The 20,219-nt window shown below is 37.9% G+C and overlaps 1 protein-coding gene across 2 annotated transcripts in view; it reads right to left on the reverse strand.

Moving 5' to 3' along the window:
- Positions 1 to 799: 799 nt before the first annotated feature.
- Positions 800 to 20,219, reverse strand: part of LOC110039368 (UDP-N-acetylmuramate--L-alanine ligase-like) — a 109,790-nt gene continuing 90,370 nt past the window's right edge. For both annotated transcript variants that reach the window (XM_020744402.1, XM_020744401.1), the window contains 8 exons: positions 17,474 to 17,657; positions 6,610 to 6,684; positions 3,676 to 3,926; positions 3,509 to 3,578; positions 1,690 to 1,785; positions 1,506 to 1,587; positions 1,307 to 1,382; positions 800 to 1,180 (listed from right to left, as the gene is read on the reverse strand). In XM_020744402.1, the coding sequence (XP_020600061.1) occupies positions 1,327 to 1,382; positions 1,506 to 1,587; positions 1,690 to 1,785; positions 3,509 to 3,578; positions 3,676 to 3,926; positions 6,610 to 6,684; positions 17,474 to 17,657 (814 nt within the window). In that variant the 3' untranslated portion in view covers positions 800 to 1,180; positions 1,307 to 1,326. The remainder of the gene's footprint in view (positions 1,181 to 1,306; positions 1,383 to 1,505; positions 1,588 to 1,689; positions 1,786 to 3,508; positions 3,579 to 3,675; positions 3,927 to 6,609; positions 6,685 to 17,473; positions 17,658 to 20,219) is intronic.

Raw genomic sequence — 20,219 nt, forward strand, 5'->3', positions numbered from 1 at the left:
AAAATTTTAATAACCATTTGTCAAACTCGTAGAAGGTTCCCAAATATCAGAATGTATCAAATAAAAAACATAAAAACTCCTATCCATAGAACTAAAATAAGAGCTCCTAGGAAGCTTGCCAAACTCACAAGCATCACATATAAGTTCGTGTTTATTTGTCTTTCATACAAGAACATATACAATAGACTCAATAAACTAAAAAAAGAGTGTCCCAAGCGTTTATGATGTAGTAGAGAGTCATCATCTCTCTATCCAAACACCAAATTCCACTATTTAACGTTCCAATCCCAAGTGTCAAATTAGTCCCTTTCTCTTGAAAGATCAACTTAGGAATATCAAATGAAGGAATAGATTTTAGTTGGAGAATAATGATACTAATGGATAAAAAGGTTTACTGGAAAGGACGGTGGATGTAAAACATTAGACAAAATTATAAAATCAGTACACCTCACTATAACCTTATCAACTACAGGCTATGTATACCATCAATAGTTTGGATGCTCTTTGGAATTGTTAACTGAGTATAAAAACATAACTATCTAGCAGTACCTGTCGAGATGCACCGGAATCTACTATTCATTTCCTGTCGAGATGCACCGGAATCTACTATTCATTCTTATGATATTATGGTAGAAATAGGGCAAGAATATATGTATCACCAGTACTTTTGTTAGAATGAGCATAAGTAGCATTTTACCCTCAAACACGCAAATACAAAAATTATGATCTCAAACATTCAAATACCAAATATATAAAAATTCTTTGATAGAAAATAACTTGATTAGAAATAAGAAACAAAAATCAGATTAAAAAATTGGGCCCATTTCCCGAGAATTCAGAGGTCCCGCTCGGGAATTCGACAACAATGTTGGATCTCATATCAGTATCTTCCCAGTTACCTTTGAATATCCTAAGAGAACTGAATATTACAATCCACAAATTCTCATATTATTAAAATCAATGAACATCTTTGCTCACAAGTGCAACAAATTGAGATTTATTACAGTTAAATAAAGTACAATGGAGAAAAATTAGGAATTCTGCATCCTGCTGAACTATTAAACATTGTTTGAATGTCCAACAATGTTTTGGCTTCAGAAGACCAAACAAGATTAAGCAGCCAAATAACTTAGAATCTATAACTGAAGCTCAAATTTTCCACCATTTCATAATCCCTCACCTGAAAAAATAACATACCAGATTCGTCAAATCGAGAAATGTATCGTAGCTTTTCTATCAATTATCATGCGATATATATTCAGAATCATAACAAACAACAGAACTAGAAATCATCTTCTTAACTCACTTTTTTTTCTGCTGAATATTTCATGATATTTCCTGCAACCTTCTCAAGAGTTTTGGCCCCAGGGCTGCCATTTCATCTAAAAAAGAAAAGGTTAAAAACCGTTTAGTCAACAATTATCATGCATGATACTACAAAAATTTCAACTAAAAATGAGCTATCCCATGTCGCATGATACTACAAAAATAACTAAAATATTAACTGTTGGTTCCAATGGTGAAAACAACAGTTTCTTCATTTCTTCGTGCTGATATGTCATGCACTAATTTCTCGAGCACATCCACCTAACCAAAAGAGCAACAGAATAAGGAAAGCCATGACCACATTCTGTAGTGCATGAAAGGAGCAAAACAATTAATATTACAGAAATGATGGCCATTATTTACCATTTTAGGAATATATTCAGACGCTGGGCCACTGATTGTAGTTGCTAGCTCCATCCCATAATCCTTACCTTCATCTTTCTCTCTAGGAGAATAAACCTAGAAACCATGCTTGCTTGTCAGTAATTGCCAATCAAAATAGATTTAGGTAAGTTTACATGCATACCACAGTTCTTATGTAATTACATATATAACACCCAATGTTTCATATCGACATTTATAGCACTTTGGTGTCAAAAACCTATGCATCAAAAGGTAATTTCATTACTAAAAACCTTAATAATAGTGATATTTTTTATATAGTTGTGTCTGCTAGAAAATTCATGATAGTTGAGTGATATATTAAAATCTTAGCATTGCATGAAGATACATCAAACAGAGATAAAAGCAATGAAGTTGGATGAGACGTCAAGATTTTTTATGTAGAAAAATCCTGGAAGGGAAAAAACCACATGTGCGGGCATACAAGCAAATGAGTACAATGATGTGTGTAAGGATGTAATGGGATCAGCAGGCAAGCACAAAGGCGAGCTGAAAGGTAATGATACGCAAGAGGGTGAGCAGGTGCAGGGCACAAGAGTGCGCACGCGCGTAACGTGGGGCATGGACATTGGCAGCACAATTTTGGGCATGGAAGTGGATGCCGAAGTGTGGGAGGCTGCGAAACCATTCCCAAGCATGGTTGCGCGCACCCTCAAGTTTTCTTGCAGAGTAATACTCAAATAATATGAAATTTTCATCACTTTTTTCTAAATTAATACTATAAATAGCCCATTTGAGGGGGAAAGAAGAGCCGCACTACTTCTCCACAGATTAAAGTTTCTTCCAGGTTGTTATTGCCTTTCCCCACAAGGCGCAAGAGCATGCCTCTATGCGCATACGTGGAAAAACCTTGTGAGGGAAAAACATAAGGTCTAGTCAAGCCAAAGTAATCCACTATGTGATTATAAATACAGAGGTGTGCTCTTCTCTCACAACAGGGAGAAATGGGGTTACAATCTTACAGTAATAATTGCATTTATTTTTATAAAACATAAAGATAATGCAAGTGTTAGACAAAACATAAATATTTTGACTACAACGGTTGCAAGTAGTGGTTGATGTCGGTCAGTGGTCGGTGGAAGCAGGTAGTGGTTGACGGTTATTGGCAACTACAGAGGCCGATGGTTACTCGCCGAATCTTCTCTTCAAAACAGACAATGGAATTATACTTCTCTTCTCCTCCCTCCTAAGTGAAGAGAGAAGACCTATTTATAACCTTTTAAGGAGGGGCATTTTTGTCTTTTGGCATACAACTTTCCTAACCACCTGATCGGACGATCCATGTTGATCCCTCTTGATTAAAGTGATTTTTTAAAAATTTAGGTGCCTTTATGACATCGAAATTTAACGATCTTGGGTTCGTTGGATTTCTTTCATCGAGACGTTTAATTTGACTACAAATATCTCACATTTGGAGTTCATTTGATCATTGAATTAATGATAAAAAACCTCCAATGATATGAGCTTGATTGGACCCGGATTGACCCAATTTTGACATCATTAGATTCACCTTGTCGAGGCGGTTAGTTTGACTATAAAATTGCTAAAATTGAAGCCCTAATGGTCTTGAATATGAATTTGGAATATCATTTATAAAAAATACATCGATATTCGTGCTTGATAAAATTTTGTTGACGACACATCAATAGTAATAAAGATTTGAGATTTATGCATGTAAATATGAAGGTAGAGGTGTTAGATATGTAAATAGATAAGAATTTTGTGGAATGTATGTAAATGCCCCACAGATTTATACAAAAGTCAATCCATCCTTGAGTACCTCAGTTACAATTACATAATCTGCATAATTGAAGGAAGTGCTAAAATCTTTCATGAGGGCAGCAATACGACTGTAACCCATTCATATAAGTGAATCAGAATGTTAAACCATATCAAGGTATCAGAAATTGGAGATATAGAGAATCCAATTGGAAAGAAAAGATAAACCTGAAGGAATGCGCTTGAAATACAACCCACAAAGGCTGAAAGGGAAACTGTTGCCTCGCAGCTTGAAGTGTGGCACGGACCTCTGTTGGATGATGGGCATAGTCTTCATATACGCGGCATCCATTCACTTCACCGATGAAATCAAATCTTCTGGAAATGCCTTCAAATTTGCTCAAGTGGTACTTAACCGAGTCGATGGTGTCGTAAACATTGTCTCCATCTTTCATCAAGTTAGAAATTGTGGCGATAACCTTGAAAGTCAGAGAAGAAACAAAAATACATGAAGAATGAACTTTGCTCTAAAAATAAAGAAGATAGAGATTCATAACTACCTAACCATTTACATGCTAAGGTATGATGTGTGAAATAATCCTAACACTTCAGTTATAAAATACCAAAACCTCAAGAAACAAATAGAATTTTAATAAATAATGAGTGTACCAAAATAATGAGTGCGATTCATCAATATAAAATAAAGACCAAAATAATCTAATATTATGTTGAAGATAAAGCAGGAGAATTGATTTGTTGGGAGACAACTATACCTGCCAATCAAGCTATTTAAAAAAGGATTATCATCATCATCAATAGCTTTATCCCAACTATTTTAGGTTAACACTATGAATTCTCATTTCCTACTCATTCCTACTAAGTGTTGTTTGAGGTATTAAAAATATTCTCATAAATCATTTTGAACAACTGTTATCCATGCTATACACTAAAAATTCGGTCGAGCCAAGTTCGAGGCTACTCAACTAGTCAAACGGTGCTAGCCAATCAAACCAACTAAAGTGAATTCACCAAAATCATATAAGCGAGCATACTTAATCTCGAAAGTTGACCAATAGTCATATTGTTTTCGTAAACTTGCCAGCAATACTAAAGTCGCCCTAAGCACTCCAGCAAACTGTTCTCGGCTTAGGCGCCAACCATACATGGTAACCCAATTTTTTTGTGAAATTTTCTTAAAATTAAAAGTTTTCAATATACCTACCCTTGTATTCAGCCTCAGAGGCCAAGCAAACATGACTATCCCAAACACTCAGCATGGCTACTCGTCCAAGCTAGGCCCAAGCAGGTGAAGTGGGGCAATGAGTTAATGTGAGTTCACTCTTCAATTGGAAATCACTAATGTATAGCTATAGCTTAAAAGAATCAATTTATGACAAGGTTTCATAAGGCCTCATCACATAATTTATTATTTTTTCTTGAATGTAATCTTTCCTGTGGAGATGTCTCGCCTTTTATGTATTAATAGGAGGTCCAGGGATAATTCTAGGAGTCACAAATCAGTGTCACTAATCTTAAATTTTTTAGGCAATGTAGTGAACTCACAAAGCTTCTCTCTAGATTCTTTTCTTCTCTTCTTTATTCTCTATACAATTACATCAATTAAGTCTAGGTATTGTCCACCACAAACAAATTTGAATCAACCCATGCAATTTCAGGTCAATCAAATTTTTCTTCCAAACCTCTGACATTTAATTTATACACCCATCTAATAAACATATGTTTGCTTGTTTTGTATGTATTGAAATCGCAAGTCTAATTTAAGTTATTATATTTTATAGGTGTCAATCCAATATTTTCTCCATTATAATAATTTATTGATTTAGTAGGAACCCCTGAAAATGAGAGAAGAAATCATAATGCCTATTGAGCATGAGGGACATGAAGAAGATTGACGATTCTCATGTGGCTTAAAAAAACTTTGGCTTGACAGTAGCATGTCCACAAAAAATGGTTGAGGACAGGTTCACTCTGAAATGGAACTTCTGAAATTCTACTATTTCGTAATCCAAGTAGATAAACGGCAACATTTCAAGATTTCAGAACACAGCAAGTGTTTCAAGACAACAATACAAGAAATAACCCTAGAATAAATCCTGAATAACAAACTTCAAAACTTTAGAACAATCAATTTGGACGCAGTTAATATCCAGAATTCATTCTTGGTCGTTCAACTGGTATTTCAGTGAGTCATTTTAATTTGAAACAGTATTGCATAATTTGTTATTACAGTTGCCAAAATATCCATCATTCCAAAAGGACCGAAACTTTGACATATAAATCTTCTTGCATCTAATTACCTTCTTGTATCTAAATTCTTTTATTCCGTCCAAAACATAAATATGCAACCTGATGAATACCTTTTTCAACGTGAATAAGTTCTAAAAATTTCCACTGCAGGTATTTCTGAAAAAAAAAAAAGATATTAGCAAATTTAATATGCTTGTACCTTGCAATGGTCATTTGAGTGATTGTAATGACGTTCTCAAGAATGATGTATTTTGAATGAAAAATATATGTATATGAAATTTGGAGAGAAAGAAAAGTTGGCATGACTAATTGTTCTTTCTTTCTTTTCCTTTTTCTCTTTTTTGTATTAGGTCATCTACACTACTGCTGATTAAAAGTTCAAATGGGCATTTGGAATAATATTTTGTATGATATAGTAAATTATTCTTCTCCGCAACCAAAACTCTTGATTTAATTTACAGTAAGTTTACTTATACTTATAAATAGTGTTGTAAAGATTCATCATATCTCCCTCATCCCAATTAATTCTCCTGCTCAAATGGCTGTAGAGTTTTTATTTTATCCTTGTGTGGGATGGTAACTTTGACCCAACTCTGCAAGCTGACCTTACTCTTCGAGCGCAATATTTAATGATTTAATATTCTTCCAAGCAAGGCAATGGCGTACTTTCTAACATTGCAAGCTCCATAGTATGTGATAACAAGATAAACATAATTAAACATAGAAAATTTTTAAATCATCTATTATTTGACAAAAGAAGGCTTTGTATATCATTTTGCTACAAGCAGATCTTATTAAAGCAAACAAAAAGAAGAAAATGATATATTAATCTGAAGTTCTCACAAACTGCAGTAGATTCAAAAGGAGCAGAAACAGTAATGTATTGCACTTAACTGCTAAAGAATTGAGAACGTTGTGATCCCCAGGAAGCCTCAGGCTAACCTCTGCTATTGGGCAATCTTTGTGAAGCTGAAAAATAGTTAGAAGTTTGATGTTGATAATGGTACATGCAATGGCAAAGAATAAAAATTCTTGAAAGACAACTGAAATATTATGTAAAAATTTAAGGTTGAGCCAGAAGAAGAATTCGAATTGTTCTTTAGATGTTTGATTGAAAGAACTACAAATAAAATATCCGAGTTTTTTACGAATATCTAGCACAATCCTGGCTAACTGATGACAATTTTCTTTTCAAACGTTAAAAGATGAACTCATTTCCTAACTCCCAATACAACATAAAAATCAATCACAAACCTCTTTGCAAAATCAATTGCATTTTTTCCGAAATTCAATTCCAGCACTTTCAACCTTTTCTAACGTCTTGTTCATTGACAAAAATCAATTTAAACTAGTTCAAAAGGCCAAATTAAGTGAATGACCTCCCCAGATTCATGTTATTTTATTCCAAGGGATGGACTTCAGTTTGAGTAAATTCCTCATAATTTCTCTCTTTCTGATGTCACAATAAGCTAATATTCCAGCAGTAAAAAAGAGTCAGCCTAACTAAAGACAGTAAAACAAAGAAGAGTTCGTTACCCTCCAGACAACAAAACTTTACGAGTTCATTCGAAAGAACAGATGACATCAACTTCTAAACATTAAAAGCATGCATGTTTTTAAAACATCTGTCGGTCTTATCTTCTTTCCATGGTCAATGCTGTAAAAGCTCAAAGGTAGTTATCATTATTTTTGGGAGTAAGAAAGTTGTCATTTCTTAAATAAAGGAAAATTACTTTAATATTTGTGCAACCATGTAAAGCATATTAATTAATATGCACGCGCTTTTACAATAATTAAACAGTAATTAAGCCTTCATTTTATTAGCTTCAAAAACTGAGGAATTGACTCTTATGAGTGTCGGCCATTTTTTTAACTTCGTGATTTGAAAAAGTAAATGATTTTGTGATTTTCAAAAAAAATAATTTAAATATGAATATAACCACTTTTTTTTATTTTTAAAAGTAACATTTTAATTTTAAAATAGGTGAAACCAAACGAGTCTCACATTTTAAATAGTTTAAATGATTGAATACAATACTACAAGTAATACACTTATCCCGAAGAATAAATATATCACTTGTAATAGGGGTTCAATCACCTAAACTAATAAAATTTGTGACATCCGTTTTGGTCTGCGAAATATTTTATAAAAAAACCAACAAGTTCCCCTATCTAACATAAAAACTAGATAGAGTTTATTTTATCTGGGTTCCAGGTTCTCTATAGAGGCAAACCTCTATAGTTAATCACATCTTAAATGACTGAGGGTCACTTAAGAAAACTCTCGATTAAAATCAGGTGGTTTTGCTTTCAAGATTTCAAAGTTTAGGTTTTCACGATTGGACATGGGAAAATCAAATGGGAATGACTCAAAATAGGAACAATTATTTAAGGAATCCAAAGGGAAGAAAAGTAGGGGATATCACAGATCCGGGGAAAACCCCAGTGAACTCCCAACTATCCTATTGTTTGGTTTTATGTATTTTGAAGTGATTTAATTTGACATTTCAATCCTGCAAATTATTTATGATTTAGGACTTATGTTTACACAATATCGAACTGTGCAAATAGCCTAAAAAGATAGAAGGATTTACACCGTACCGCACGGTAACCTCGAAATCCTAAAGTGTTAGGACTTATAATTGCACAACAGAGTTGTGCAAAAAAGCCTAAAGAGTGATCCTATGGGTTATTATTTAAACTAAATGAAGTGATAGGTGACGTGAAAATATTTATGTGATGTGTTTTGACATTTTTGCTGTTGCAGGTCCACCTTGAAGTTGTTCCTTTTCGCTCTGCCCACGATGTTAGCTCCAAGCTCTTCGTAGTAGCACCTCCTGGTTTAGTTTTAGTTTTGAAAATACACCTAACCACTAGGTTTTCCTAAACTAAGGCATAGTGTGTATCAAAATAACTAAACATGCAGTATAAAAGAAAGGAACAGTACAGTGTACAGTAGAAAGAAAAGACAGTATAGCATGCTGAAAGAAGAGTATAACAAGCTATGAGAACAATATAACATGCTGTGAAATAAAATATTGTAATGTAAATTAAACCTGTACACCTGAGAGGTTTTACTCCTTTAAGTTTAGCTATTATGCGCTGTGTAAAAGAAGAAAATATAACCTGAAAAAGACTTGAGAAAAGCAGGTAAATTGCAGAAAAAGACAAATAAATAAAACAAAATACAATATCACATATAAAGAACCAAAAATAGAAGATTTATATGTGATATTAAGGATGTCCCCAATCGCCAGGAGGATCTGAGTGTAAGACAAACTCAAATCCTGGAGCATTGAGTTTCAATTTTGGTCAAGTTAAGACAGGAATTTCATTATTTGATTTAATTAAATCAGTCATGAATCACAATCTAGTGCACTCTCGTGTCTAGTGTCTTAATTAACTTATCAACTAGGGTCAAATGTCTGGCTTCTTAGGTTCATTTGAAAATTAGGATGATAAACTATTTCTCAGGGTGTGCTCCTATGACCTAGGAAGCCTACACTTTAGTTTGAGTCTGAAGTGTTCTAAAGTGTCTATCTTCAATTAAGTGTCTTCAACTGATCCTCGAACATCTTTAGATCAAGCTTAACTCGCTATCAGGCTCCTAAGACCTAGGGGTAAACCTATAATTTTTGCCAAAAGGGGTGTGAAATGTGCTTCAATCCTAGTTAAAGCATTTGGGTTCAGGTTTATTCAAAGCTTAAGAGACCTAAATGCAAGTCTACTGGTTTTTCAATCCATATTCCTAATCGTTATCTAAACTCTCACTTTCTTCCAACTCTCAACTATTTTTCCAATTATAATTTTATCTTTCCTACACATAAGAAATAGTGAATGGTTTACTATTCTATCCCCTTCTCAGGTTTTATCATCTCAAAGAACCAAATTTCATTCTTCAATCTTCTCTCCTCTCCCTTTCTCTTCCCCTCATATTTCCCTTAAGACTATGAATTATTTCTAAAGATAATTAAATCGGAAATTCTCATTTTTAACTTGACCGTTAAAAAAAAAAACAAAATGAACGAAGAAGAGACCGATCCATTTTTAAAACAAAGTTAAATCAGTAAAGCTTAAAACGAAATCATGAATGTATCGGTCTAAAAAAACGTTTAAATTCGTAAAAAGGTAAAAAGGTGATCTCCAAAGATCAACACTTAAAATATTCAAATTGATATATGAAAGTCTCAACATGTAAATCAAATTTTAATGAATAAAGCCTAAAAAATGCAATTTGAACTTCATTAAATAAGGCCTCAAGATCCTTGAATCAATCTTAGAAAGGTATCATCTTCTCACTTTTCATAAATGAATCAACGCATAACAATTTTATGAATTTCCAAACCCCTTTATGAATTCAATTTATATCAAGTTTACAATTTCTTGAAAGAACTTATCATATGTCACAAAGCAAAAGAGAATAATCCATAGAGAATGAATTTCCAAATTTTCAAAAGCTATACAAATACCAATTCCATTCAACTCCATTTTTAAGCAAAAGCTCTTTGCTTTTCATCATTTTTTTTTAAACATGAATTTATCCATATAAGTGTCCAAGACAATAGAGAGAAACAACCACCAACCCAATCTACTCCACCAAGAGATCACAAATTATAGCTCACGGGTAAGGCCAAAAGAGATGAGGGCTCACGGGTAAAGCCAAAAGAGAGGAGGGCTCATGGGTAAGGTGAGAACGAGCACAACCAAGCTCCAATTAATTCAAGAGTAGGAGCCAAAAGAGAGGAGGGCTCAAGAGTAAAGCCACATGTATCACAAAGACAACAAAACAACTTCAAATCCAACTCACGGTCAAAGACAACCCGAGAACAATCTCAAAGGTAGTAAACACCAAATGAGACTCACGGCTAAGCAGCAAACCAAAGTTTACTAAGCCAACAAAGCTACCAAACCATTCTCTCAACAAGGCTAACCCAAACCCAGTAGAAAGGACCCACCCCCCGGTAAAGGAAAAACGGAGCCAGCACTGGGGCAAACCAAGCCTAAGAGAAGATCCAAAACAGTAAGAGATTTCAGTCAACATAAATCACCAAAACAGAGCCTAAATCGACCCCAAGAGAGGGGCAAACCAAGCTCAGCAAATGGGCAAAACCGAGCCCAGCACAGGGGCAAATCGAGCCCAGCACAGGGGCAAACCAAACCCAAGAAAAGACCTAAAACAGTGAGAGTTTCAGCCAACCTAAATCACCAAAATAGAGCCCAAATCGACCCCAAGAGAGGGGCAAACCAAGCTCAGCAAATGGGCAAAGCAAATGGGCAAAACCGAAAAACCGAATCTAGCAAAAGGGAGCAAAAACAGAGAAATATTCCAAGTAAATCGAACTCACTAAGTGAGTCAAAACAAAGTCATAAAAGTCAGATTCTATAAAGCCAAAACCGAGCCCAAGAAAAGGGCAAACCTAGTCCAATACATGGGGCAAAACAGGAAGCATGAAATAAGCCCTCAAACATATCTTCAAACATATCTTTCCATAGACAAATTTCCGGCATATACTCTAGTAAGGGGCAGCAAGAGAAGCATGAAATAAGCCTCAAACACATTGTTCCATCTCATAAAATAATTTCCAGCATGCATTTCATACTTCCAAATATTTCAAGCAACGAAGGTAATAAAGACAGGTCTCAAACATGCTTTTCCATATGTATTTCTAAAGGAGTAAAATGCATTCCAAGACCACCTTAGCCATATTTTCAAGTGTTTCAAGCAAAAGAAAAGTAGAGGTGATCCATATATATGCATGATTCATTTCTCACCATTCTAAGCAAATACTCATGCTTAAGCTTCAAAATAAACTTTTATATTTCATGCCATATTTCATGCTTTTATATTTCATGCCATCCGAAATGATGTAAAATAGAGGAGAGGAGAAGAATACCTCTTAATGTCGACTCAAAGCAAAAAAAGTACGGCAGATCCAAAAAAAGGAAAACAGCCTTTCGAGCAGCACTCCAAAGCCACTCTCCTTTTTCTCCAGAAACTTTCAACAACCCCCAAGCCACAGAGGATGAAAAGAACAAGTAAGAATAAAATTATAAGAGATTTTGGCAGCACCTCTCCACTCTCAGAAATTTTGGCCAACCTTAGACCCTCCCTGTGAGCTAATAGCCAAAGAAACGAAAAAAAAGAAAAGCCACACGTTCGCCGCCCTAGCCAACCAATCGAAAAAGGGGGAAGGAAACGACACCATAACAAAGAGAGCGTACAGCCTTGAGGAGGAGAAGCATCGGCCAGGTCGGGTGGATCTTTGCAGTGGGAGGGCTGCTTGGTCGAGTGGAGCTCGAAGAGGCGAGCCGCATGCTCAATCGGCAGCGAAATGCCGCTTGTGAGGAGAAGAAGGTGAGCCATTTCATGCACGAATGACAGAGGAGACGTGGGACTAGGGCCTCTTCGCGAACGACAGAGGAGACGAGGGAGCTAGGGCACGAGCGACGAGCCAGGCTTCGATCGAGCCGCAAGATTGAGTCACGGGATGGATAAATGGGTAATTGAACGTATGAGTATATGGTTTAGGGCTTATAATTAAGATTATAAATAATAATATAAGCATGAAAATATTAATTATTTCAAAAATAAAATTTGATTTGTGCATTTTTATTAGTATGTCACATCTTCACAAAATGGATATCAATTTTGGGTAATTCTAATGTTTCGGACGAGTTGGCGCGGTCCGTTTTGCCATCGGAAGTCATTTTGACGAATTCATCGATTTGTGTGTCGATTTTATCATGTCGAAAATATGACAATATGAGTGTCATTTCCTACCAAAATTAGTGAAATTGGTGTCCCGGACTCGTTGACGCAGTCCAATTTGTCATCGGGGGTCATCTGGAGAAGTTCGCAATTTCACCCATCTTTAGGCTCAGTTGAAGTCCGACCTCGTGCAATTCATTGAATTTTGTGCATTTTGTGTGTGTATGTGGCGAAAAAGTCGTGACGATGTTTTCCTAGAGCTTGAAATCTTATTGGGAGCTTCTCCCTGAGTCTTCACATAGTAGCCATTAACCGCTCGTACATAAGACGATGGTCCTGGGCCATAAATGTTAGACATCACAAGAGAATCAAAAGTGTCTGAAATTTCTAAAATGGGTGGGCCCCAATTCTAGTTTTCTAAGATGGTCAATAGGAACTCCTAAAGCTAGATCCTAAGACCCTAAAAAAAGAAATGACCTAAAAAATGAGGTCAACAATGAGGAATATACATCTTTTCAAAATTAAAAAAGGGGCAATTACATAAAGAGGACCATAAATATTGCTATTTACAAATCAAGCGCCCTTGCTCATCGAAGTTTCAAATTCTCACTCAAATATCAAAATTCATGATAAAAATCTAACCCATATTTTTCATTTTTGTCAAATTTTGGGTGCTTGATGTGTAAATATCAATTTTTCGGGTACTCTATATGTAATTATCCCAATAACCAAATATTAAAAATAAACATGGGAAAAAAAAGATGGGCAAGAGTGATGCGAGGCTTGGAAGGCGGGACATAAAATCCTGGAAGCTTGATAAGGGTTATGGGAGGCTGGCTAAACCGGCTTGGGGAGGGTTTGGTCCAACCTCCTGCTAAACTGGCCAAAACCTTCTTAGAGTTGAGATTTGTCGTTCACGCCCCACCTTCCTCTCCTTTCATGATTCTCGCCTTCCTTCCCTTTCTTAAAGCTAGAAGTTGTCGTTTACGCCCCACCTGCATTTCCTTTCCCGATTACGGCCAACTGGGAGTCAGGATTTGCCGCCCACCGATTTCTTTTTTATTCTTTTTTTCTATTTCCCACCTGCTTGGAGTCTATTTATATGCATGTTTCCTAATTTTAGGGTAGATAATTGTGTCTTTCTTTCAGATTTTTGTTAGAACAACAGCCGACGTCATCCCCTTCTCGTGCTATACCCCTCGCCCGAGGTGGTGATTATTTTTCCCTTTTCCCTTCCGCAGCCACCCACATCGCTCCCCTGTCACCGTACCTTGCTGCAACCATCGCAAACAGCCCTTAGGTGGAAGTTTTATATGATTCTCTGTCTACCAGTCACCTTCCCCTCCCTTCTAGCATTGCTGCCACCAAAACCGCAGCTCGCCACTGTTGTCCCAGCCTTTGCACTGTGATGCTTCTGCCTAGGACGGCCAGGAAACACCTTCACCCTGCTGTCCCATCGCTATCCACCCCCACTCTTAGTTGCTATCACCCAAGACAACCTCCATACTTGTTCTCTCTGCATTTATGCACTTTTCCCTCGCTGTCATTAGCCTTCCATTATTTTTGTCACCCCCGCTAACCATCCCAATCCACCCAGCCGACCTCCACCACCCTGGGATACACTTTTAGGATGCTTGCTTGTGTTGCTTTATGTTTCTTATCATTTTTTCCTGTTTGAAGAGTCTTCGTTTTAAACCTATTTGAATTCAACAATAATATTTTTATTTCTATTGTGTTTGAGGTTAACTCTGGTATTAATTAGTATCAGAGCTAGCCTAACCATAATTCTCATAGGGTCTCGTAGCATCCGCCATAAATAAAAATTTTCTTTCATACCACCAATACACTTTCCACTTCCACAATTCCCAAACTCTAACCATTCCACCTAAAAGATACACGTCGGAGTCTACCGAGGAAGAGATGCAGTGAGAGATCCACAGACTTCAGCGGTGATTGATGGACATTGAGGATGACACCCCGGAGAGACATACTCTCAATAGTGACAAGAAAAGTCTAAGAGGCGAAAGGGACAAAAATTTCAACCCCTTCCATAGAGAGGATGTCAATGATGAAGAGGAAAGCCACGACATTTCGGAGTCCTGTGTCAAAGGAGGCCTAAAGAGGAGACATAAGTTGGAGGACACAGAGACTACGGAATCAAGGTAGCTTTATCAGAATTTGAGGGAGAAATGGATAAAAAAGAATTTATTGATTGACTGCAATCTGTTGAACAAATTTTCAAGTATAAAGATGTGCTAGAAAATAAAAGGGTCAAATTAGCTGATATCAAGTTGAAGAACAGTGCCTCTTTGTGGTGGGAGAACTTATAGGGACAAAGGAAACAGAAGACAACAATAAAATTAACTGGTGGGAGAAGATAAAGAAAACCATATAAAAGAAATACCTCCCACCGCATTACTGTCAGGATATGTTTTTGAGGCTCCATCACCTGCAGCAGAAGGTTTTGTCAGTAGAGGAGTTCACAGCACAATTTGATTAGTTGTAGAAGATGAGTGATTTGGTCAAGCAAGAGGAGCATACTATAGCCCGTTATCTAGAGGGGTCTGAAGCCTGCTATTAGCAACATGGTGTAGTTGTAGTTTTATTCGTCACTTAGAGATATGTCCAGACCTTAGCATTGAAAGTGAAGAAGTAACAGAAACAGAGAAGGCAACCACCACTAGCCAGGCAGCCACACACAGTTGGAGACACACCTCAGGGAGTTGAAAAAGATAGTTTAGATAAGGATAGAGCCATCTCAAGTGAGAAGAAACCTGAGAAGAGTAGCATGCATGATACAGTCCCTGTCAGAAAATGGTTTAAATGACACGGATTTGGGTACATTGCCTTCAACAACTCGACGAACTAAGTTGTGTCTTTTATAGAGTAGAGTGTCGAGGAGGAGGTTAGCGATGAAGAGAACGTTGAGAATATGGGTAAGGTGTACCATCTATCACCAAATGAATAAGAGACACTTGTGGTTCGATGTATCCTACATGTCGAGGATATCAGGGATCCGCAGGGGCTTCTCCACAACAAATTCTACGCCCGTTGCAGGGTGAAAAGAAGGTATGCAGTTTCTTCGTTGATGGGAGGAGCAGTAAGAATGTGACATCTACACAAATGGTAGAAAAAATGAGACTAATGACTCAGAGGCACTCACAATCATATTCTCTAATGTGGATGAAGGAGAATAAAGTCAGCATTGACTGGAGGTGCCTAGCAAAGTTTTTGATCAGGAGCCAGCTACAGAAACGGGTGGGGTGTGACGTAGACCCCATGGATGTCTACCAATTTTTGTTGGGGAGAACATGACAGTTTGACCGGAGGACTCAATACGACAAATTCAAAAACAAATATTCCTTCAACAAAGATGGGAAGCATATCATCCTAAATCCTCCGACAGAGCCCGAGATCACAGAAGTCCTTGCTAGCAGAGCAGCATCGGTGAGACCAGTTTTGGTGCGAAAAGGGATGATGGGATTGAAACACTAGCTCTAGACACAAGACAGACACCACAGAGGGCATTTCATGGTATCAAAAACTGGTATTCTCGATCGTGGATGACATATTTTTGAGGCACTCCGAGTCATATTCTCGACTGTGGATGACCTATGAGAGAGTTCAGGTAAGCCCCACTTCAGATTTAGTTATGTTGATCGCGGATAACCTTGGGAGTATTCAACAACAGAGGTCGGACATGTAGTTCAATTCAGTGCTAAACTCTTAGAAGATTGGACTGATGTGGATGTTTACTCGTAAGTTGGGGAAAGACACTCAGGCACCTTGGAGACAGTGGAGTCGCCAATGGGATCCAAGTGCTGCTAGGATTACAGATGAAGGACCGGAAGCTTTGACGAATGAAGTTGAAGCTCCCCTAGCCCCGAGAAACTGACACAAGGGTTGGGTAGCGAGTTGCGAGCCAGAATCGGGCGACACGGAATCCTAGAAGCGGGACACGGTTATGGGAGGCCGACTAAACTAGCATGAGGAGTGGTCTGCTCCAGCCTCTTATTGGAACGACCTACCTTCTTAGAGTGGGGATTTGCCACTCACGTCTTCCTTCCTCTCCTTTCACGATTCCCGCCTGCCTTTCCTTTCCTGATTCCCGCCTATTTGGACTCTGAGTTTGCCGCCCACTGCTTCCCTTTCTTCCTTCTCTGTTCCCACCTTCTTGGAGTCTATTTATATGCATGTTTGTTAAGTTTAGGGTAGGATATTGTGTGTTTTTCTTTCTGTCAGGATAATCGCTGTTGTACATTTCCCGTTCAAGGGTTGTATTCAAAGATTTTGGTGGTGCTCCAACTGTATGCCTCTCCCGGTATGGTGATTATCTTTCTCCTTTCCCTTTTTGTAGTTTCCCATGTCGCTCCCTGCTCCCGTACCTTGTTGCAGCCACCCGCAACAACCCTCAGGTTGCTTTTTTATGCAGTTCTCCGTCTACCAATCACCTTCCCCTCCCTTCCAACATTGTTGTCGCTCAAACTGTACCTCCTCCTTGCTGTCCTAGCCTTCCCGCTGCCCCGCTGCTACTCAGGACAGCCAGGGAACACCTTCTTCCTGTTGTTCCATTGCTATCCAACCCCACTCTTCACTGTCATCACCTAGGACAGCCTCCATACTTGCTGTCCCTGCATTTCTGCACTTCCCCCTCACTGCCATCAACCTTCCTTTGTTGTTGCCACCCCTGCGAACCATCAAGGTCCACCTAGCCAGCCTCCAATACACGAGAATACACTTTAGGGGTGCTTGCTTGAGTCATTTTAGGTTTGTTATCATTTATTTTCTGTTTGAAGAGTCCTCATTATAACCCTATTTGAATTCAACAAAATAATATTTCTATGTATATTGTGTTTGGGGTTACCTCCGGTAACAAAGAGACTACAAAACTATAAATAATGCTACATAAGGGATTCTCAAACTTAATCTAACCACATTGGTTTCAAATAAACTCAAGTAAAGTTTAATATAACAGAGACCGAAGCCTACAAAAATGGTATTATGGAAGATTAGAAAAGGAGCTTATAATAGTGAGTCGGTGATATTTACCAATATGTAATCCTGACCTCCTTGTGAATTGGGTGTGATTGAAGAAGCACGCCAATCCATTTTACTTGACAGTCCATACGTTGTTACAGAATGGCCAGCATCTGAAACAAGTGTGCTTGGGCTTATGCCTTTGCTTGCAAGATTTTTTGGTTTGCAATCCCTCAACAAAGAATATGCACCTGCACTGAATTGCAAGCCGAGTCAATATTCTCTAAAGGGACCGAGCAATCCATCATCATCACTAGTCATATCCCAATTATTTGGGTTCATCACAGAGCTGCAAACCAAAAATATGGAGTTTCATCATAAAACAAAAAGGCAGATAAAACAGGAAGAGAAAAAGAGGGATTTGGATTGGAACAAAGAGCAAAGAGGGAAGATACACATGAGGGAGATATGAAAAGCTCATTAAATCTTCCATCTATAATGGAAGAGCTCACAGTTTTCTTCATTTATAAGAATTAGAAATGCCTAATAGTCATAAGCATCACTAAGCTCTATCTAAGTTGTAATAGGAATGAACAATATAGAAAGGTAATCCAATAGATCTAGTTGTTTTAGGTGCAATACTTTAAACCAGAGAAAGTTATGAAATATCATTGTAGCCGTCAAACAGTTCTGCTAGGCCTTTTGACTAGAGCAAGAAATGTTCTCTGATCTTCTTCATAGGCTATATATCTCAGCTTTACATTACCTATAATTTCAATATCAAATACAGAAATGTCTTCCAATGATAACACATTTACACGAGATATCATCATTGAAGATTAAATCCTTACTCTTGATAACCTTCCAGTTAGTCCCATTATTTCCCTTTTCCCTTTAAGAAGAAGAGTGAAACAAGACCGTTGATTGCATACAACGGATGGAAACAATCGATCAATGAGAACAACAAAGGAGGAGGAAATATATGATTTTGACTTTTTAAAAATTAAATTTAAGAAAATGAGCAGTTTTGGGAGAAGGAAAATAATAATTCCTCTTCAATTTCTGAAGACTTTGTTACAACATAATAACAGGAGAAGGCCGTCATATTAGGAAAGTCACAACATCCCCATGCTAAAAAAAAAAGAAGTTACCAATAATGGATAATTCTAAATATAGAAACTATTGAAGATAAAAAAAATAATAAAAATAGAAAATATTGAAAAGACAAAAATTCCTAAAATTCCAACAGCCCCATCCCCATCCCCATCCCCATCCCCATCCCTCAACTTGGAGCATAGATATCTATCATGCCCAACTTGCTTACAAGGAACTCAAAACTAGGCTTGAAAAGTCCTTTGGTGAAGATATTTACTATTGGTTGTGTTGTCGGAATGAAAGACATGCAAATAGCTCCACAGTCAATCTTCTCTTTAATGGAGTGTCTATCAATCTCCACATGTTTTGTGAGATCATGTTGCATTGGATTTTCTAAATGCTTAGGTAGGTTTGTGTCACAGTAAAACTTTTGATATCGGAGTGGAAAACCCAAACCGTAAAAAAAAAAACACAAATATTATTATTGAATTTGAAATCGAATACAACTGACTCTTCAAAACATGAAATAAATGACCAACACAAAAACACAAGCCAACACCTCGAAAGTATATCCTAAGGGCGGTGAAGGTTGGCCCAGTAAATCCGGAGCCTTGAGCCAGCAAGGGTGAATGCGAGAGAGGGCTGACAAGGGGTTGGAAGGTGTACTGAAAGAGCGAGGCAGCAGGTTAAGGTGACAGAAGGTTTGTTGGCCGGATGGGCGATAGGTTGAAAGATGGGGTAGTAAGCTTAGAAGGTGGGACAACAATGTAGCTATTGTAGGGGAGCGGTCGGCTACCGGAAGGAGATTGAAAGGGTTGGACAACGGGTTGGTGTAGCAGGAAGGGGGTCAACGGTATAAGGGGAAAAGTCGTTGGGGGTAGCCGGCGACTAAGGAGAGTGGAGTAGGGAAGATACAATCACCATCATAGATTAGGATACGACCAAAGCAACACCACCACCTCCTTGGCTATAACCCATGAAGGGAAAAAGAAAAGGACTCCACATAGAAATTTGAAATCAGCACACAACAAAACTAAACCCTACATCCAGAAAACAACAATTTAAAGATTCACAGTGGAAAAATGGGAAAGGAAAGCTTCCACAAGGTAATCACGGAAAAGGAAGGAGGAGAATGGGATTGGCGGTAATACCGCCCTTCCTAAACGGCCGTTTGATTGAGCAGGACGCAGAAAAGCCATGGGACAAGACGCGGGAGGCAGCTCACCCCGTCAGCATTCTCACCCGAGCCGCTCGGCCCGGGATTTCTCTGGATCAACCTCAATTGGGCCAGTCAATTCACTAGCATAAGTGCCACTTCAACAATCCCGCAACGGGTGAGCCCCGCTCCAGCGTGGTCACGACAAGCCCCACATCACTCTCTCGGGGTTGGGGGAGCTTCAACCTCAGTAAGCTGTGTTCTCATGATACGATGGTAAGTCCTCTGGTAGTTCGATCATGTTAGTCTAGTCATTCCACAACACATTCTGGTAGAGTAAGTAACCATCCTCTTTACTTACTCATCCCGCAATGCAACTCTTGAGCCCTTACATATGAAATCTTCTCCTTCCACTTCCCGTGTCTAACGTGCAATGCTGAGTTATAAGTATGTAAAAAGAACACGATTCTAGGATGAAATCTATGACAAGCTTTGTCACTCTCACTGACACCCCCTTAAGAGAGACATGCCCACAGATAGAATATGGATCCCATTGCAAAATTTTCA

This window comes from Phalaenopsis equestris, unplaced genomic scaffold, assembly GCF_001263595.1.
Source record: "Phalaenopsis equestris unplaced genomic scaffold, ASM126359v1 Scaffold000002, whole genome shotgun sequence".
In the NCBI taxonomy this organism is placed as follows: Eukaryota; Viridiplantae; Streptophyta; class Magnoliopsida; order Asparagales; family Orchidaceae; genus Phalaenopsis; species Phalaenopsis equestris.